The 16,575-nt window shown below is 54.6% G+C and overlaps 2 protein-coding genes across 4 annotated transcripts; both read left to right on the forward strand.

Annotated features, from left to right (window-relative positions):
* Positions 1-1,583: 1,583 nt before the first annotated feature.
* Positions 1,584-10,342, forward strand: CLPP (caseinolytic mitochondrial matrix peptidase proteolytic subunit). The gene is made up of 6 exons (XM_030807722.1): positions 1,584-1,898; positions 1,996-2,067; positions 2,569-2,665; positions 4,576-4,763; positions 6,359-6,464; positions 9,976-10,342. The coding sequence occupies exons 1-6, from the start codon at positions 1,701-1,703 to the stop codon at positions 10,146-10,148; spliced, it is 834 nt and encodes a 277-aa protein (XP_030663582.1). The 5' UTR covers positions 1,584-1,700; the 3' UTR covers positions 10,149-10,342.
* Positions 10,343-10,797: 455 nt separating this feature from the next.
* Positions 10,798-16,532, forward strand: ALKBH7 (alkB homolog 7). 3 transcript variants are annotated; one of them, XM_030807720.1, is made up of 5 exons: positions 10,798-10,891; positions 13,927-14,551; positions 15,485-15,658; positions 15,747-15,871; positions 16,093-16,532. In XM_030807720.1, exons 2-5 carry the CDS (start codon positions 14,072-14,074, stop codon positions 16,253-16,255), a joined length of 942 nt encoding a protein of 313 aa, XP_030663580.1. In that variant the 5' UTR covers positions 10,798-10,891; positions 13,927-14,071; the 3' UTR covers positions 16,256-16,532. The 3 variants fall into 3 exon arrangements, with proteins under 3 accessions (XP_030663580.1, XP_030663579.1, XP_030663581.1); XM_030807719.1 differs by lacking the exon at positions 10,798-10,891 and having other exon boundaries at positions 13,428-14,551; XM_030807721.1 differs by lacking the exon at positions 10,798-10,891 and having other exon boundaries at positions 13,428-14,399; positions 16,093-16,319.
* The last annotated feature ends 43 nt before the right edge of the window (positions 16,533-16,575 follow it).

The following is a 16,575-nucleotide window of genomic DNA, read 5'->3' on the forward strand; positions in this document are numbered from 1 at the left end:
TTCATCTCTTGGTTCAATGTGTATTTAATGAGCACCTACTCTGTCAGGCACTATTCTAGACTTTGGGGATGAAGTAGTGGGCACCTCTTAGATAGTGACATTGAACTGAATGATGAAAAAGAATCTGGCTTGAGAAGGTGTGGCAAAAAAGAGAAGTCTCAACATTACCAGTAATCTTCCTACTTCCACCCTTTTGCCCATTCTTTTTCCTCTGCTGGAAATGCCTTTCCCCAGCTAACAAACTCCTACTTATCCTGCAAAGCCCAATTCCAATACCCGTTTCTCCTAGGAATGCTTTCTGGTCTGATCTCCAGGCAGAATCCACAACACCCTTCTCTGGGCTCCCACACTCTACTCCACAGGTGGCCAAAAAATGAATGAGGAGGTCTCAGTAGAAGTCGGCCACACCAGGCTGGAAGCTCTTCAAGGCCAAGACCCAGGCTAAGTCCTCTCTGGGATCCCTCTTACAAGATGAGCTGCAGGAACACTGCAGCTTTTTTTTTTTTTTTTGAGATGGAGTCTGGCTCTGTCGCCCAGGCTGGAGTGCAGTGGCACCATCTCAGCTCACTGCAAGCTCCACCTCCCGGGTTCACACCATTCTCCTGCCTCAGTCTCCTGAGTAGCTGGGACTACAGGTGCCCATCACCTTGCCCGGCTAATTTTTTGTATTTTTAGTAGAGACGGGGTTTCACCATGTTAGCCAGGATGGTTTCGATCTCCTGACCTCGTGATCCGCCCACCTCAGCCTCCCAAAGTGCTAGGATTACAGGCGTAAGCCACCATGCCTGGCCCTGCAGCTATTTTCAAAATAAGGAATAAGTGGGGTGTGGTGGCTCACGCCTGTAGTCCCAGCACTTTGGGAGGCCAAGGTGGGAGGATCACGTGAGGCCAGGAGTTTGAGACCAGCCTGGGCGACATAGTAAGACCCCATCTCTACAAAATATATATATATATTTGCTGGATGTGGTAGCGCACAACTGTAGTCCCAGCTACTCTGGAGAGCAAGGTGGGAGGGAGGGTCACTTGGGCCCAGAAATTTGAGGCTGCATTGAGCTAGGATGGTGCCACTGCACTCCAGCCCGGGCCACAGAGTGAGATTCTGTCTCAAAAAAATAAAAATAAATAAAATAAAGCAGAAACAGTAGAAAACGAAGACAAGGCCGGGCGCGGTGGCTCACGCCTGTAATCCCAGCACTTTGGGAGGCCGAGGTGGGAAGATCACGAGGTCAGGAGTTCAAGACCAGCCTGGCCAAGGTGAAACCCCATCTCTACTAAAAATACCAAAATTAGCCGGGTGCAGTGGTGTGCATCTGTAATCCCAGCTACTGGGGCAGCTGAGCCAGGAGAATGGCTTGAACCCAGAAGGTAGAGGTTGCAGTGACCCAAGATCGTGCCACCGCACTCCAGTCTGGGTGACAGAGCAAGACTCTGTCTCAAAAAAAAAAAAAAAAGAAAACGAAGACGAATTGGTCGGTAAGGGGACTCGAACTGCAGACTCTGAAACTTCTCCAGCCCCGCCCACTCAATTTACTTCACTGGCTCCTCCCTTTCAGGCTCCGCCCCTATCCCCGCCCCACCCTTAATGGCGCCGGCCCAGACTCCCGGAAGTGGGCGGCCTAGCGAGAGGACTCCCAGGCGCAAAGCACGCCGGAAGTTGTAGTTCCGCCATCGGACGGAAGCCGACCGGGGCGTGCGGAGGGATGTGGCCCGGAATATTGGTGGGGGGGGCCCGGGTGGCGTCATGCAGGTACCCCGCGCTGGGGCCTCGCCGCGCCGCTCATTTTCCAGCGCAGCGGCCGCCGCAGCGGACACCCCAGACCGGCCTGGCCCTGCAGCGGAGCCTGCACGCGACGGCGGCCCGGGCTCTCCCGCTCATTCCCATCGTGGTGGAGCAGACGGTACGGCGACCGGGCGGGGACACGGCTCGGGGACTCCAGGCTGGGTGGGGATCGGCTGGCTGCCCCCGACCCCTCACCTCTATCTTTCTACTCCCAGGGTCGCGGCGAGCGCGCCTATGACATCTACTCGCGGCTGCTGCGGGAGCGCATCGTGTGCGTCATGGGCCCGGTGAGCGCCCCGCGCGGGGACCCTCCCCAGGACTCTCCCAAGCGCCTGCCCAGACCCCCTGCGCCCCTCCTTCCTTGGCCCCAGACTCTTCCCCCAGGCTCCGCTCCCCTTCTAACCCCCTTCCCTCCCCTTCTGACTCCCCTCCTGGCTCCCGGTCCCCCACCCGCTCCTCACCCCTTCTCCTCTGCTCCTCACCTCTTAATCTCCGACTGCCTTCCTGACACCTGGCACCGCTCCCCTCATTCCTAGGCTCAAGACTCTCCCCAGCCATTCTGACCCCTTCCATTCCTGTGTCCTGAGCCCCCTGACTCCCTTCCTGTGCTCCAAACCCCCTGGGTCCTCTCCACTACTCTCTCCCCATCCCCTTCTGGGTCCTAAATTCTTCCCCACCCCTTTTACTTGGGCTCTGGTCCTCCTTCCTGGTTCCCTGACCCATCCCAGCCTCCCTTAAAACTCTCCCTACCCCGAATCTGGGGACACCCCTGCCCTCTCCACCTGCAGATCGATGACAGCGTTGCCAGCCTTGTTATCGCACAGCTCCTCTTCCTGCAATCCGAGAGCAACAAGAAGCCCATCCACATGTACATCAACAGCCCTGGTGAGCAGGGGCTTTCCTGGGTGCCAGGGGCACTCGTCAGGGCACACAGGTGACTCAGGGGACCAGAATCCTGGGTCAGGGATGCTCTGTCTCTGGGAAAGGGTGCAGAGCGTCAGAGTTCCAGAAGTGGCTTGAAACCGCCAAAAGGTGCCTGTTGCTGGCTTTTGAGCCTCGGTTCACAAGTCAGGATGTGGCCTCTTTGATTCTGCACATACTGTTCTGCCAACCTGACCCGGCTGACATTTAAAAATTGGTAGATTTTAGGCCGGGCACGGTGGCTCACACCGGTAATCCCAACACTTTGGAAGGCTGAGGCGGGCGGATTGCTTGAGTTCAGTAGTTCAAGACCAGCCTGGGTAACATAGTGAGACCCCATCTCTACAAAAAAAGCACAAAGATTAGCCGGGCAATGTGGCGCGTGCCTATAGTCCCAGCAACTCGGGAGGCTGAGGAAGAAGGATCACTTGAGCCCAGGAGGTTGAGGCTGTAGTGAGCCCATCTCAAAAATAATAATTGGTAGATTTTTTCCCCCTCCCCAAAAAAAGTAATCAATTTTGATTGAGCACTTATGATGGAGGCTTTTTTTAAATTATTGAGACGGAGTCTCGTTCTGTCATCCAGGCTGGAGTGCAGTGTCGCAATCTCGGCTTACTGCAACCTCTGCCTCCTGGGTTCAAGCAATTCTCCAGCTTCAGCCTCCCAAGTAGCTGGGAATTACAGGCATGTGCCACCATGCCTCTCATTTTTTGTATTTAGTAGAGATGATGTTTCACCATGTTATTCAGGCTGGTCTTGAACTCCTGACCTCAAGTGATCCACCCACCTCAGACTCCCAAAGTGCTGGGATTACAGGCATGAGCCACCACGCCTGGCCTGATTTCTAGTTTCTCTTGGAAATTTAGTAGATCTGGTCCCGTGGGTCCACTGGCACATGTGGCAAGAGTCAGCTGACTGTAAAGCAAGCGCTCTGCCTTTTGCCCGCACCTGGTCCGTGTCACCTGTTTTTGTCACCTCCCAACCCCTGGAAGCATTTGTGTTTGTGAACCCTGCTTTAAAGAGCTGTTTCTAGGCCGGATGCGGTGGCTCACGCTTGTAATTCCAGCACTTTGGGAGGCCAAAGTGGGCTGATCACTTGAGGTCAGGAGTTTGAGAGCAGCCTGGCCAACGTGGTGAAATCCCAATCTCTACTAAAAATACAAAAATTAGCCAGGCGTGGTGGTGTACTTGTAATCCAGCTACTCGGGAGGCTGAGGCAGGAGAATTGCATGAACCCAGGAGGTGGAGGTTGCAGTGAGCCGAGACCGCGCCACTGCACTCCAGGCTGGGCGACACAGCGAGACTCCGTCTCAAAAAAATAAAATAAAATAAACAAAGCTGCTTCTGGCTGGGCATGGTGGCTCACACCTGTAATCCCAACACTTTGGGAGGATTGCTTGAGCCCAGGAGTTCGAGATCAGCCTGGGCAACATAGTGAAACCAGTGAAACCCAGTCTTAATTTTTTTTTTTGAGACGGAGCCTGGCTCTGTCGCCCAGGCTGGAGTGCAGTGGCGCTATCTCGGCTCACTGCAAGCTTCGCGTCTCGGGTTCACGCCATTCTCCTGCCTCAGCCTCCCAAGTAGCTGGGACTACAGGCACCTGCCACCACACTCAGCTAATTTTTTGTATATTTAGTAGAGACGGGGTTTCACCATGTTAGCCAGGATGGTCTCGATCTCCTGACCTCGTGATCCACCCGCCTCAGCCTCCGAAAGTGCTGGGATTACAGGTGTGAGCCACTGCGCCCGGCCATCTTAATTTTTAAAAAAGGAGGGGGGCTGCATCTGTTCCACCCTCCCCAGGGTTAGGAGATGGAATAGGGAAAGGGTCAGGGGGAGCTGGTCCAGCCCCTCACTTGCGCCCCCGCCCACAGGTGGTGTGGTGACCGCGGGCCTGGCCATCTATGACACGATGCAGTACATCCTCAACCCGATCTGCACCTGGTGCGTGGGCCAGGCCGCCAGCATGGGCTCCCTGCTTCTCGCCGCCGGCACCCCGGGCATGCGCCACTCGCTCCCCAACTCCCGCATCATGATCCACCAGCCCTCAGGAGGTGCCCGGGTGAGTGCCAGACACGCGAGCTGCTGTTGGGAAACAGGACAGGGTCTAGACAGAAGGACTGACTGGGTGGAAGTCAGGTGTGGGAGGGGATGTCTTTTTTTTTTTTTGAGATGGAGTCTTGCTCTGTTGCCCAGGCTGGAGTGCAGTGGTGCGATCTCAGCTCACTGCAAGCTCCGCCTCCCGGGTTCATGCCATTTTCCTGCCTCAGCCTCCTGAGTAGCTGGGACTCCAGGCGCCCGCCACCACGCCCGGCTACTTTTTTGTATTTTTAGTGGAGACGGGGTTTCACCATGTTAGCCAGGATGGTCTCGATCTCCTGACCTTGTGATCCGCCTGCCTCAGCCTCCCAAAGCGCTGGGATTACAGGTGTGAGCCACTGCGCCCAGCTGGGAGTGGATGTCTTAAAATGTGCAGGCTGGGCTGGATGTGGAGGCTCAAGCCTGTAATCCTAGCACCTTGGGAGACAGAGGCGGGAGGATCACTTGAGCTCAGGAGTTCGAGGCCAGCCAGGGGAACATAATGAGACCTCGTCTCTATTAAAGAAAAAAAAAAAAAAAGGCCAGGCGTGGTGGCTCACGCCTGTAAATCTCCACACTTTGGGAAACCGGACCAGGTGCATCATTTGAGGTCAGGAATTCGAAACCAGCCTGGCCAACATGATGAAACCCCGTCTCTACTAAAAATACATAATCTCATCTGTTTTGGGAGGCTGAGATAGGAGAATCACTTGAACCCAGGAGGTGGAAGTTGCGGTGAGCTGAGATTGCGCCACTGCACTCAAGCCTGGATGAGAGAGCAAGACTCTGTCTCAAAACAACAAAGGGAGAAAAAGAAAGTGCACTGAGGAGTTGTTTGCTATCTCTTAAGAATTAGCTTCAGCTGGGCACAGTGGCTCACGTCTGTAATCCCAGCACTTTGGGAGGCCAAGGCAGGAGGATCACTTGAGGCCAAGAGTTTAAGACCAGCCTGGGCAATGGTGAGACCCCATCCCTACCAAAAATTAAAAAATGACTCAGGCGTGGTTCTGCTTGCCTCTGGTCCCAGCTACTCAGGAGGCTGAGGTGGGAGGACTGCTTGAGCCTGAGAGGTCAACGCTGCAATGAGCTGTCTTGCACCACTGCATTCCAGCCCCAGCAACAGAGGAAGACCCTGTCTCAAAAAAAAAAAAAAAAAAAAAAAAGGCAGTCAGGTGTGGTGGCTCACGCCTGTAATCCCAGCACTTTGGGAGGCCGAGACGGGAGGATCACTTGAGGCTGGGAGCTTGAGACCAATCTGGGCAACATAGCAAGACCCCATCTCTTAAAAAAAAAAAAAAAAGGCTTAGCTAATGCTGAGACAGAGAGACACTGTTCCTCCCAGTCTGCAAGGCTTCAGATGCAGAAAATAAGAACATATACTTAATCCACTCAGAAAGCCTTCCTGGTAGTGGCAAGACTGAAGCAGGTATCGGGGGATTTACACAACCCCAGCCCACCAGCCTCAAACCGGAAGCCCAAAGCCCAGGGAGGGCTCCTGAGTGCCACCTCCAGCCTCCCTGTGAGGGGCTGACACTGATGCCAACCTTTACCCACTCACTCCCCTTGGATGTCCCTCAGGGCCAAGCCACAGATATTGCCATCCAGGCAGAGGAGATCATGAAGCTCAAGAAGCAGCTCTATAACATCTACGCCAAGCACACCAAACAGAGCCTGCAGGTGATCGGTGAGCACCCTCCTTCATTTCATCCTGGTCTGTGCACAGACGGACCAGGCGTTGTTCTAAGCCAGGACTTCTCCACCTGGTCCCTGCGGACTTTCAGGGCTGGATCATTCTCTGCGATGGGGGGACCATCCCAGAGGTCAGCCTGGCCAACATGGTGAAATCTCATCTCTACTAAAAATACTAAAAATGGTGTACTTGTAATCCAGCTACTCAGGAGGCTGAGGCAGGAGAATTGCATGAACCCAGGAGGTGGAGGTTGCAGTGAGCTGAGATCATGCCACTGCACTCCTAACCCAGGCACTGCAGGATGTGTGGCAGCATCCCTGGCCTCCATCCACTCCACGCCAGTACTCTCCTCCAACTGTGACAACCAGAAATGTCTCCATACATCACCAAGTGTTCCCTGGTGGGCAGAATTGCCTGCAGCCAAGAAACATTGTTCTAAGCCCTTTAAAAATATTGCTGGGTGTGGTGGCTCACGCCTGTAATCCCAGCACTATAGGGTGCCAAGGCAGGTGGATCACTTGAGGCCAGGAGTTCAACACCAGCCTGGGCAACATAGCGAAACCCCATCTCTACTAAAAATATAAAAATCAGCCAACCATGGTGGTGGGTGCCTGTAATCCCCACTGCTCTGGAGGCTGAGGCACGAGAATTGCTTGGACCTGGGAGGTGGAGGTTTCAGTGAGCTGAGATCGCACCACTGCATTCCAGCCTGGGTGACAGAGCAAGACTGTCTCAAAAAAAAAAAAAAAATCAGCCAGGTGTGGTGGCACACATTTGTAATCCCAGCACTTTGGGAGGCCAAGGTAGGAGGATCACTTGAGCCCAGGAGTTCGAGTCCAGCCTGGGCAACATAGGGAGACCCCGTTTCCATAGAAAATTATGGCCGGGCGTGGTGGCTCACGCTTGTAATCCCAGCACTTTGGGAGGCCGAGGTGGGCGGATCACAAGGTCAGGAGATCGAGACCATGGTGAAACCCCGTCTCTACTAAAAATACAAAAAATTAGCTGGGCGTGGTGGCGGGCACCTGTAGTCCCAGCTACTACTCGGAAAGGCTGAGGCAGGAGAATGGCGTGAACCCAGGAGGCGGAGCTTGCAGTGAGCCGAGATTGCGCCACTGCACCCCAGCCTGGGTGACAGAGCGAGACTCCGTCTCCAAAAAAAAAAAAAAAGGAAAATTTAAAAATTGGCCAGGTGTGGTGGCTCACGCCTGTAATCCCAGCACTTTGGGAGGCCGAGGCAGATGGATCACCTGAGGTCAGGAGTTCTAGACCAGTCTGGCCAACATGGTGAAACCCCGTCCCAACTAAAAATACTACAATTAGCCTGCCTGGTCTGGTGGCAGGCACCTATAATCCCAGCTCCTCTGGGGGCTGAGGCGGGAGAATCGCTTGAACTCGGGAGGCGGAGGTTGCAGTGAGCCTAGATTGCCCCATCGCACCCCAGCCTGGGAGACAAGAGCGAGACTTCATCTCAAAAAGAAAATTAAAAAATTAGCCAGGCGCAGTGGCTCATGCCTTTAGTCCCCAGCTACTCAGGAGGCTGAGGCAGAAGGATCTGTGGAATATAAGAATTTGAGGTTACAGTGAGCTAATTTTTTTTTTTTTTTGAGACAAGGTCTGGCTCTGTCACTCAGGTTGGAATGCAGTGGCATGATCTCGGCTCATTGCAACCTCTGCCTCCCAGGCTCAAGCAATTCTCCTGCCTCAGCCTCCTAAGTCGCTGGGACTACAGGGATGCACTATCATGCCTGGCTAATTTTTTGTATTTTTTGTAGAGACGTGGTTTCACCATGTTGCCCAGGCTGGTCTCAAACTTGTGAGCTCAAGTGATCCAGCTGCCTCAGCCTCCCAAAGTTCTGGGATTACAAGTATGAGCCACCATGCCCAGCCATAATTTTATTAAAATCAAAAAATGAGGCCAGGTGCGGTGGCTCACACCTGTAATCCCAGCACTTTGGGAGGCTGAAGTGGGAGGATCACTTGAGTTCAGGAGTTCAAGACCAGCCTGGGCAATATAGTGAAACCCCATTTCATAGAAAAGAAAAAAAAATTTTAGCTGGGCACCATGGCTCACGCCTGTAATCCCAGCACTTTGGGAGGCCGAGGCGGGCAGATCACAAGGTCAGGAGTTCAAGACTAGCCTGACCAACATGGTGAAACCCCGTCTCTACTAAAAATTCAAAAATTAGCCAGGTGTGGTGGCACGTGCCTGTAATCCCAGCTACTCAGGAGGCTGAGGCATGACAATCGCTTGAACCTGAAAGGCGAAGGTTGCAGTGAGCTGAGATTGTACCACTGCACTCCAGCCTGGGCGACAGAGTGAGACTGTGTCTCAAAAAAAAAAAAAAAAAAGTGAATGTTCCACAGCATCACAGATGAATCTTGCAAATATGTTGCATGAAAGAAGAATAAACACTCTGCGATTCCATTTATTTAAACTATAAAAACAAGCAGAGCTAATTTATGCTGTTAGAGGAGTGGTTGCTTTGGGGCATGAGGAGGAGGTGGCAAGGGTTAGTGACTGTCATGGGCCCAAGTGGGGTTTCAGGGGTGCTGGCAATATTTCATCTCTTGGTCTGGGTGCTGGTCCTGTAGGGGATGTTCAGTCTAAAAATGCATCCCACCAGACATTTACGAATCATGCCCTTTCCTGGGTGTATATTATACGTCAATAATAATTTTTTTTTTTTAATGGAGTCTCGCTTTGTTGCCCAGGCTGTAGTACAGTGGTGCAATCTCAGCTCACTGCAACCTCCACCTCCCAGGTTTAAGTGATTCTCATACCTCAGCCTCCCTAGTAGCTGGGATTACAGGCATGTGCCACTGCACCTGGCTCATTTTTGTATTTTTAGTAGAGACAGGGTTTCACCATGTTGGCCATGGTGAAACTTTGAAGGCCAGTGGTGAAACATGAGGCCAAACTCCTGGCCTCAAGTGATCCACCCACCTCTGCCTCCCAAAGTGCTGGGATTACAAGTGTGAGCCACCGTGCCTGGCCCAATAACAATTTTTTTAAAAACAAAATTGAAATTGGTATGTTACTGATACCTAGGGGAAACTGAGGCACTGCAGAATGAGGACATGTCTGAGTCAGCTTGAGCTGCTTAACAAAACACCACAGACCTCAACAGAGATTTATTTCTCACAGTTCTGGGGGCTGGGAAGTCCAAGGTCAGGGTGCCAGCTGATTCGGTTCTTGGTGAGGGCTCTCTTCCTGGCTTGCAGACGGCCGCCTTCTCGCTGTGTCTTCACATGGTGGAGAGAGAGCAAGTGCAATGGTGTCTCCTCTTATAAGGCCACTAATCCCATCAGGGGGCCCCTGACCCCATCTCTCCTAATGACTTCCCAAGGACCCCATCTCCAAACCCCATCCCACTGGGGGTTGGGGCTTCAACATATGAACTTGGGGTGGTGGGCACGAACATTCAGGCCAAAACAGGACCCAGACCTGGCCCCAGGTCTCTGCTCTTACCCTAATGTGTCTCACCTCCTGCTTCCCCACCAGAGTCCGCCATGGAGAGGGACCGCTACATGAGCCCCATGGAGGCCCAGGAGTTCGGCATCTTAGACAAGGTTCTGGTCCACCCTCCCCAGGATGGTGAGGATGAGCCCACGCTGGTGCAGAAGGAGCCTGTAGAAGCAGTGCCGGCGGCAGAACCTGTCCCAGCTAGCACCTGAGAGCTGGGCCTCCTCTCCAGAATCATGTGGAGGGGCCAGAGGCCTGCCAAACCCGCAGCTGGGCCCTGCTCACCCCTTGTTGCTGGGCCTGGAGGGGCCCCTTGAGGAACTTTTAATTTGCAAGGGTGCCCCCTATGGACGGGGCATTCCAGCTGAGACACTGTGATTTTAAATTAAATCTTTGTGGTCTTTGCTCTGCGTCTGGGACACCCTCCCTTCTGCACCACGACAGCATGTACACATCTGTGTTTCACAGGCCCCTTCTGCTTTTGTCCTGACCCCAAGAGGCAAGCCATGTCTTCCTTCAGCAGATTCTCCTGATCATATCCTATATTCCAGGCAGTGTTCTTCTGTGAAGAAGACACAAGAAGCCCTCCTCAAAAGAGCTCCATTCTTGTGGCAGTAGACAGTTATCAAAAAAAAAAAAAAGAAAAAACAAACGGGCCAGGCGCAGTGGCTCACGCCTGTAATCCCAACACTTTGGGAGCCCGAGGCGGGCGGATCACGACGTCAGGAGATCGAGACCATCCTGGCTAACACGGTGAAACCCCGTCTCTACTAAAAATACCAAAATTAGCCGGGCGTGGTGCACCTCTAATCCCACCTACTCCGGAGGCTGAAGAATCACATGAACTTAGGACGTGGAGGTTGCAGTGAGCAGGATCACGCCACTGCCCTCCAGCCTGGGCAACAGAGCAAGACTGTCTCAAAAAAAAAAGGAAAGGTGGCATGCAAGTATGAGGGTGAGCGTGTTACAGTTTTCTATGGGGTAATCAGGGAAGCCTTCACTGAGAAGGTGGTGTTTGAGCAAAGCCTCAAAGGAAGTGAGGGATGGAGGCTGTGTCCAGGCAGAGGGCACAGCCAGTGCAAAGGCCCTGCGGCAGGACTACCTGGCATGTGAGAGGACCTATGAGGAGGCCCGTGGCTGAGGGAAGGTGGAAGAGATGAGATCAAAAAGTAGAGGTGAAAATTAGCCAGGTGTGGTGGTGCACTTGAACCCAGGAGGCAGAGGTTGCAGTGAGCCAAGATCGCACCACTGCACTCCAGCCTGGGTAACAGTGAGATTCTGTCTCCGAAAAAAAAAAGTGGAGGTGATTGAGGAGAATAGATCATAAAAGGCCTGACATCTAAAAGGAGGGAGGTGAACCGTGGAGGGTTTTGAGAAGAGGAAGGAAAATAAGGATGACTATGACTCCTCAGGAGTGCACTATGAGCAGAAACGAGAGCAGTTAGGAGAGCTGGAGTAATCCAGATGAAAGCTGATGGCAGCCCTGGCCGAGTGGTGAGAAAAAGCCAGGTTCTGGCTAGGTGGGATGTGACAGAGCAGTTTCCAGAAACTCTGAGCTGATGGCCCAAAGCAGGAAGATGGATACCTGTCACCTGAGATGGGAAGTGTAGGGAAAGGAACAGGCTTGGGGAGGGATCAGGAGTTGATTTTGGATATATTATACCTGGTGTTTGATATGTCCCTCGACATCAGGGTCAACAGGTTGAAATAAAAATGTAGGTGGCATCGGCTGGGCACGGTGACTCACACCTGTAATCCCAGCACTCTGGGAGGCCGAGGCGGGCGGATCACGAGATCAGGAGATCGAGACCATCCTGGCTAACACGGTGAAATCCCGTCTCTACTAGAAATACAAAAAATTAGCTGGGCGTGGTGGCAGGCGCCTGTAGTCCCAGCTACTCGGGAGGCTGAGGCGGCAGAATGGCGTGAACCTGGGAAGCGGAGCTTGCAGTGAGCGGGGATCGCGCCACTGCACTCAAGCCTGGGCGACAAAGCGAGACTCTGTCTCAAAAAAAACAATGTAGGCGGCATCAGCATGTAGGCTCATTAACAGTCAGACTGAGACCTGGCTATTGGATTCGGTGTTGTGGATGTCACTGGTGGCCTTAAATCAGGGCATTTCTGGTGCTGTGGGAGCCAAAAGCCAGGCTGGAGTGGATCCAGAAAGAATAGGAGGAAACATATCATACATAGACAAGTCTTTCGAGGAATTACACTATCAAGGGGAGCAGAGGGTGGGGGGGCAGGTGTAGCTGGACAGAGAAATGGGGTCATATTTTTCAAAATTCAAGCATTTGGGCGGGGTGCGGGCTATGCTCAGCAGTTAGTGTTGCAGTTTGCATTATGGACATTTAAAATACTTACAAAAGTACCCAGAGCTTTGAGAGGCTGAGGGGACAGGATCACCTGAGCCCAAGAGTTCCAGGCTGCAGTGAGCTATGATTGTGCCCTTGCACTCCAGCTGGGGCAATAGAGGGAGGAAATAATAAAATGTAGGCCGGGCATGGTGGCTCACGCCTGTAATCCCAGCACTTTGGGAGGCTGAGGCAGGCGGGAGTTTGAGATCAGCCTGGCCAATGTGGTGAAACCCTGTCTGTACTAAAAATACAAAAAATTAGCCGGGCGTGGTGGCAGGCGCCTGTAGTCCCAGCTACTCGGGAGGCTGAGGCAGGAGAATGGTGTGAACCCGGGAGGCAGAGCTTGCAGTGAGCCAAGATCCCGCCATTGCACTTCGGCCTGGGTAACAGAGCGAGACTCTGTGTCAAAAAAAAAAAAAAAAAAAAAAAATTCAAAAATTAGCCGGGCGTAGTGGCAGCTTCCGGTTAATCCCAGCTACTCGGGAGGCTGAGGCAGGAGAATCGCTTGAACCTGGAAGGCAGAGGTTGCAGTGAGCCAAGACCGCACCATTGCACTCCAGCCTGAGCGACAAGAGCGAAATTCGGTCTCAAAAACAAAAAAGCTGGGCATGATGGTTCGGTGCCTGTAATCCCAGCTACCGGGGAGGCTGAGGCATGAGAATCACTTAAACCCAGGAGGCAGAGGTTGCAAATCTCCAGGGCCTGAGATCGTGCCACTGCGCTCCAGCTTGGGCGACAGAGTGAGACTCTGACTCAAAAATAAACAAATAAATAAAAATAATCAAATATAAACAAAAGTAGAGAAAACAGGGTAATGAGACCCCACGTACTTATCACACCAATTCAACAATTAATTCACTGTCGAATGTGATTCTTCCCTACCCGCCCCCTCCCTGCCCCCACAGCCTGGATTTATGTGGAAGCAAATCCCAGAGATCTTTTTTCTGTAAATATTTTTTTTTCAGTTTGCATTTGTAAAATACAATGACTTTTTTTTTTTTTGAGACAGTGTTTTGCTGTGTCGCCCAGGCTGGAGTGCAGTGGTGGGATCTCTGTTCACTGCAACCTCCGCCTCCTGGGTTCAAGCAATTCTCCTGCCTCAGCCTCCTGAGTCGCTGGGATTACAGGCGCACACCACCATGCTCGGCTCATTTTTTGTATTTTCAGTAGAGACGGGTTTTCACCATGTTGGCCAGGCTGGTCTCGAACTCCTGACCTAGGTGATCCACCCGCCTCGGCCTCCCAAAGTGCTGGGATTACAGGCGTGAGCCACCACGCCTGGCCGAGGAATCAAAAAGACAATGCCATTTTCAAACCTAAAGTAATAATAATACTGAGACCGGGAAATGAATGATGCCTCGCTTTGACCTTTGACCATAAGCCCTAACTCTGGATAGCTGGCCTCACCACACACATAATCGTGGCCTTGACGTCAGTCCCCTGACCCCGGACCCTTATCTCAGCCTGACTGTACTCTGCCCTTAACCTCCAGCCCTAGTCGACTCCATAACCGTGGCCTTGGCCCCAGTCCCCCTGACTTCCCCACTTCAGACCAGATACTGCCCATATCCCCTTATGAAGTCTTGGCCAAGCAACCCCTAGGTTGTACGTTTTCTCTGTAATGATTAAAGAGGCGGTGCTAAGCTGCAGACGGACTTGCGACTCCGCCAGTGGTGTAAGCCAGGCGGGAGGTGGTGCCTAATAAGCTCAAGAGAGGAGGCGGGTTCTGGAAGAAGGCCAATAGCCTGTGAAGGCGAGTCTAGCAGCAACCAATAGCTATGAGCGAGAGGCGGGACTCTGAGGGAAGTCCATCGCTGGAGGGGCCTGGCGCAGGTACCGCCAATGGCTTTTGGCGGGGGCGTTCCCCAACCCTGCCCTCTCTCATGACCTCGCTCCGGGGATATGACCGGGACTGGGCTGCTGGCGCTGCGGACGCTGCCAGGGCCCAGCTGGGTGCGAGGCTCGGGCCCTTCCGTGCTGAGCCGCCTGCGGGACGCGGCCGTGGTGCGGCCTGGCTTCCTGAGCACGGCAGAGGAGGAGACGCTGAGCCGAGAACTGGAGCCCGAGCTGCGCCGCCGCCGCTACGAATACGATCACTGGGACGCGGTGAGACGGGCAGCGCCGGGGGCGCGGCCTGGGGACGTGGAGCACCAGATGGGGCGAGAACACGCTGGGGGCGGTACCTACAGCGGGGATTTGGAGCAGGGACAGAGGAGACGAGCGCCGGGACCGGGCAGGGCCACCTGGGGGCGGTTACGGTACCGTTTAGCGTGGGGGCGGGGCTACGGTGCTGGGGTGGGGGGGCCAGGAGGTCTGGCGCTGGGATAGGGCGGGGCCACGCTGGGGCGGGGACAAAGGAGACCGGTGCAGGAATGGGGGGCCTGGGGCGGGACAGTGGGGACCAGTGCTGGGATGGGGCGTGGCCACGTTGGGGGGCAGTTACAGCGCAGTCGAGCGTGGGGGTGGGGCCAGGGAGTCGGGAGTAGGGTTGGGGTGCGATTACGCTGGGAGCAGTTACAGTGCAGAAGAGCGTGGCGGCTGGGATTGGGGCGTGGTCAGGTCGTCGAGCGCATGGATTGGGCGGGGCCAAGCTTGGGGCGGGGTCTGAGGAGTCAAGCGCTGGGATGGGTTGGGGGGACGGGGTAGTCGAGTTTAGAGAGGGCAGAACCACGCTGGGGGCGGAGATAGGGGAGACACATGCTGGGATGGGGCAGGGCCTTTTTGGGGTCGGTAGCTATTGCAGGGATTTGGGAGCCGGGGTATGGTGGGGGCTGGGCTGAAACTCTGGCTGTGGGAGGGGCGGGACCTGTGGGATGAGGACCTTGGGGTCAGGGAGAGCACTTTTGCGATCTGGGACCAAGGTTAGGGGACGGAAACGGATGTGGAGCCAGATGATGTTGAGAGACAGAGACAGGACACTTGCGTGGGGTCAAGTTGTAGGGAGACTCAGACAATTGAATACTGGGGCCGGGCCAGCATTGGGGACCTGGAATTGTAGCCTCAGGGTGAGTACTAAGGACTGAGGTCACACCTAGGTAGGGCCGTGGTTGAGGGGCTAGGGGAGTTTGAGTTGAGGGCAGGGTCAAGAGTCACATAGGGAAATCAGCCCCTTGCCGTTTTCTGCCCCTTCAATGCCTCAGTTTCCTTGTTCCCTCTGGGAGCTCCCAGGCTTAACCGAGCTCTCTGTGCAGGCCATCCACGGCTTCCGAGAGACAGAGAAGTCGCGCTGGTCAGAAGCCAGCCGGGCCATCTTGCAGCGCGTGCAGGCGGCCGCCTTTGGCCCCGGCCAGACCCTGCTCTCCTCCGTGCACGTGCTGGACCTGGAAGCCCGCGGCTACATCAAGCCCCACGTGGACAGCATCAAGGTGGGCAGAGGCCGGTGCCTTGGCACTCCCAGCCAGGGGGTAGGCAGGCCCGGCCAGAGCCTGACCCATCCCCACGCCCCTTTTGCAGTTCTGCGGGGCCACCATCGCTGGCCTGTCTCTCCTGTCTCCCAGCGTTATGCGGCTGGTGCACACCCAGGAGCCGGGGGAGTGGCTGGAACTCTTGCTGGAGCCAGGCTCCCTCTACATCCTTAGGTACCTCCAGCCAGGCAGCACTCACCCCTCCAAGAATGTGCCATCCGCCCACCCTGTGCCCTGGATACCTTCCCTCAATCCAGCCCTCCCCGAAGAAGCCTTTACCCCAGGGTCTGTGTGGGAGGCAGCAGGGGGCTGGAATCCAGGAGGCTGGAATCCAGGTCTGCCTGGAGCAGGGGCTGCCCTCCTTGCACCCAGTCACAGCCTGTGTCCTCCTGCAGGGGCTCAGCTCGTTATGACTTCTCCCATGAGATCCTTCGGGATGAAGAGTCCTTCTTTGGGGAGCGCCGGATTCCCCGGGGCCGGCGCATCTCCGTAATCTGCCGCTCCCTCCCTGAGGGCATGGGGCCAGGGGAGTCTGGACAGCCGCCCCCAGCCTGCTGACCCACAGCTTTCTACAGACACTGGATTTGTGAATAAAGTTGGGGAATGGACAGCCTAACTGGGACATTGCAGTGGCTGCTTACTGGGGCTGGGATCTGCAGGGGAACCCAGGATGGCACTGGCCCATAGGGAGCTCCAGGTGTGGCTGACTGGACACACGGTCAAGGTCACAAGGCCAGGAGAGTGGTGTCCTTTATTGCACTCACTGCTGGTCGCCCCAGCCCACTCCCCTCCTCGTTGTCTCTGCATCCAGGTCTCCAATAAATAAGTCAGCCGAGCTCCCCCAGCACTGCAGCTCCTGGGTGCCAGGCCGGGCACCC

Source organism: Nomascus leucogenys, unplaced genomic scaffold, assembly GCF_006542625.1.
Source record: "Nomascus leucogenys isolate Asia unplaced genomic scaffold, Asia_NLE_v1 Super-Scaffold_241, whole genome shotgun sequence".
Lineage (NCBI taxonomy): Eukaryota > Metazoa > Chordata > Mammalia > Primates > Hylobatidae > Nomascus > Nomascus leucogenys.

Excerpts from the sequence above, each read along its gene's own strand:
- CLPP (XM_030807722.1), top strand. The coding sequence starts at position 1,701 with ATGTGGCCCGGAATATTGGTGGGGGGGGCCCGGGTGGCGTCATGCAGG. Across the intron at positions 2,666-4,575 it reads CATGTACATCAACAGCCCTG|GTGGTGTGGTGACCGCGGGC; the intron begins GTGAGCAGGGGC and ends CCCCGCCCACAG. Across the intron at positions 6,465-9,975 it reads ACAGAGCCTGCAGGTGATCG|AGTCCGCCATGGAGAGGGAC; the intron begins GTGAGCACCCTC and ends CTTCCCCACCAG.
- ALKBH7 (XM_030807720.1), top strand. The coding sequence starts at position 14,072 with ATGAGCGAGAGGCGGGACTCTGAGGGAAGTCCATCGCTGGAGGGGCCT. Across the intron at positions 14,552-15,484 it reads GCCACCTGGGGGCGGTTACG|GCCATCCACGGCTTCCGAGA; the intron begins GTACCGTTTAGC and ends CTCTCTGTGCAG. Across the intron at positions 15,872-16,092 it reads GGCTCCCTCTACATCCTTAG|GGGCTCAGCTCGTTATGACT; the intron begins GTACCTCCAGCC and ends GTCCTCCTGCAG.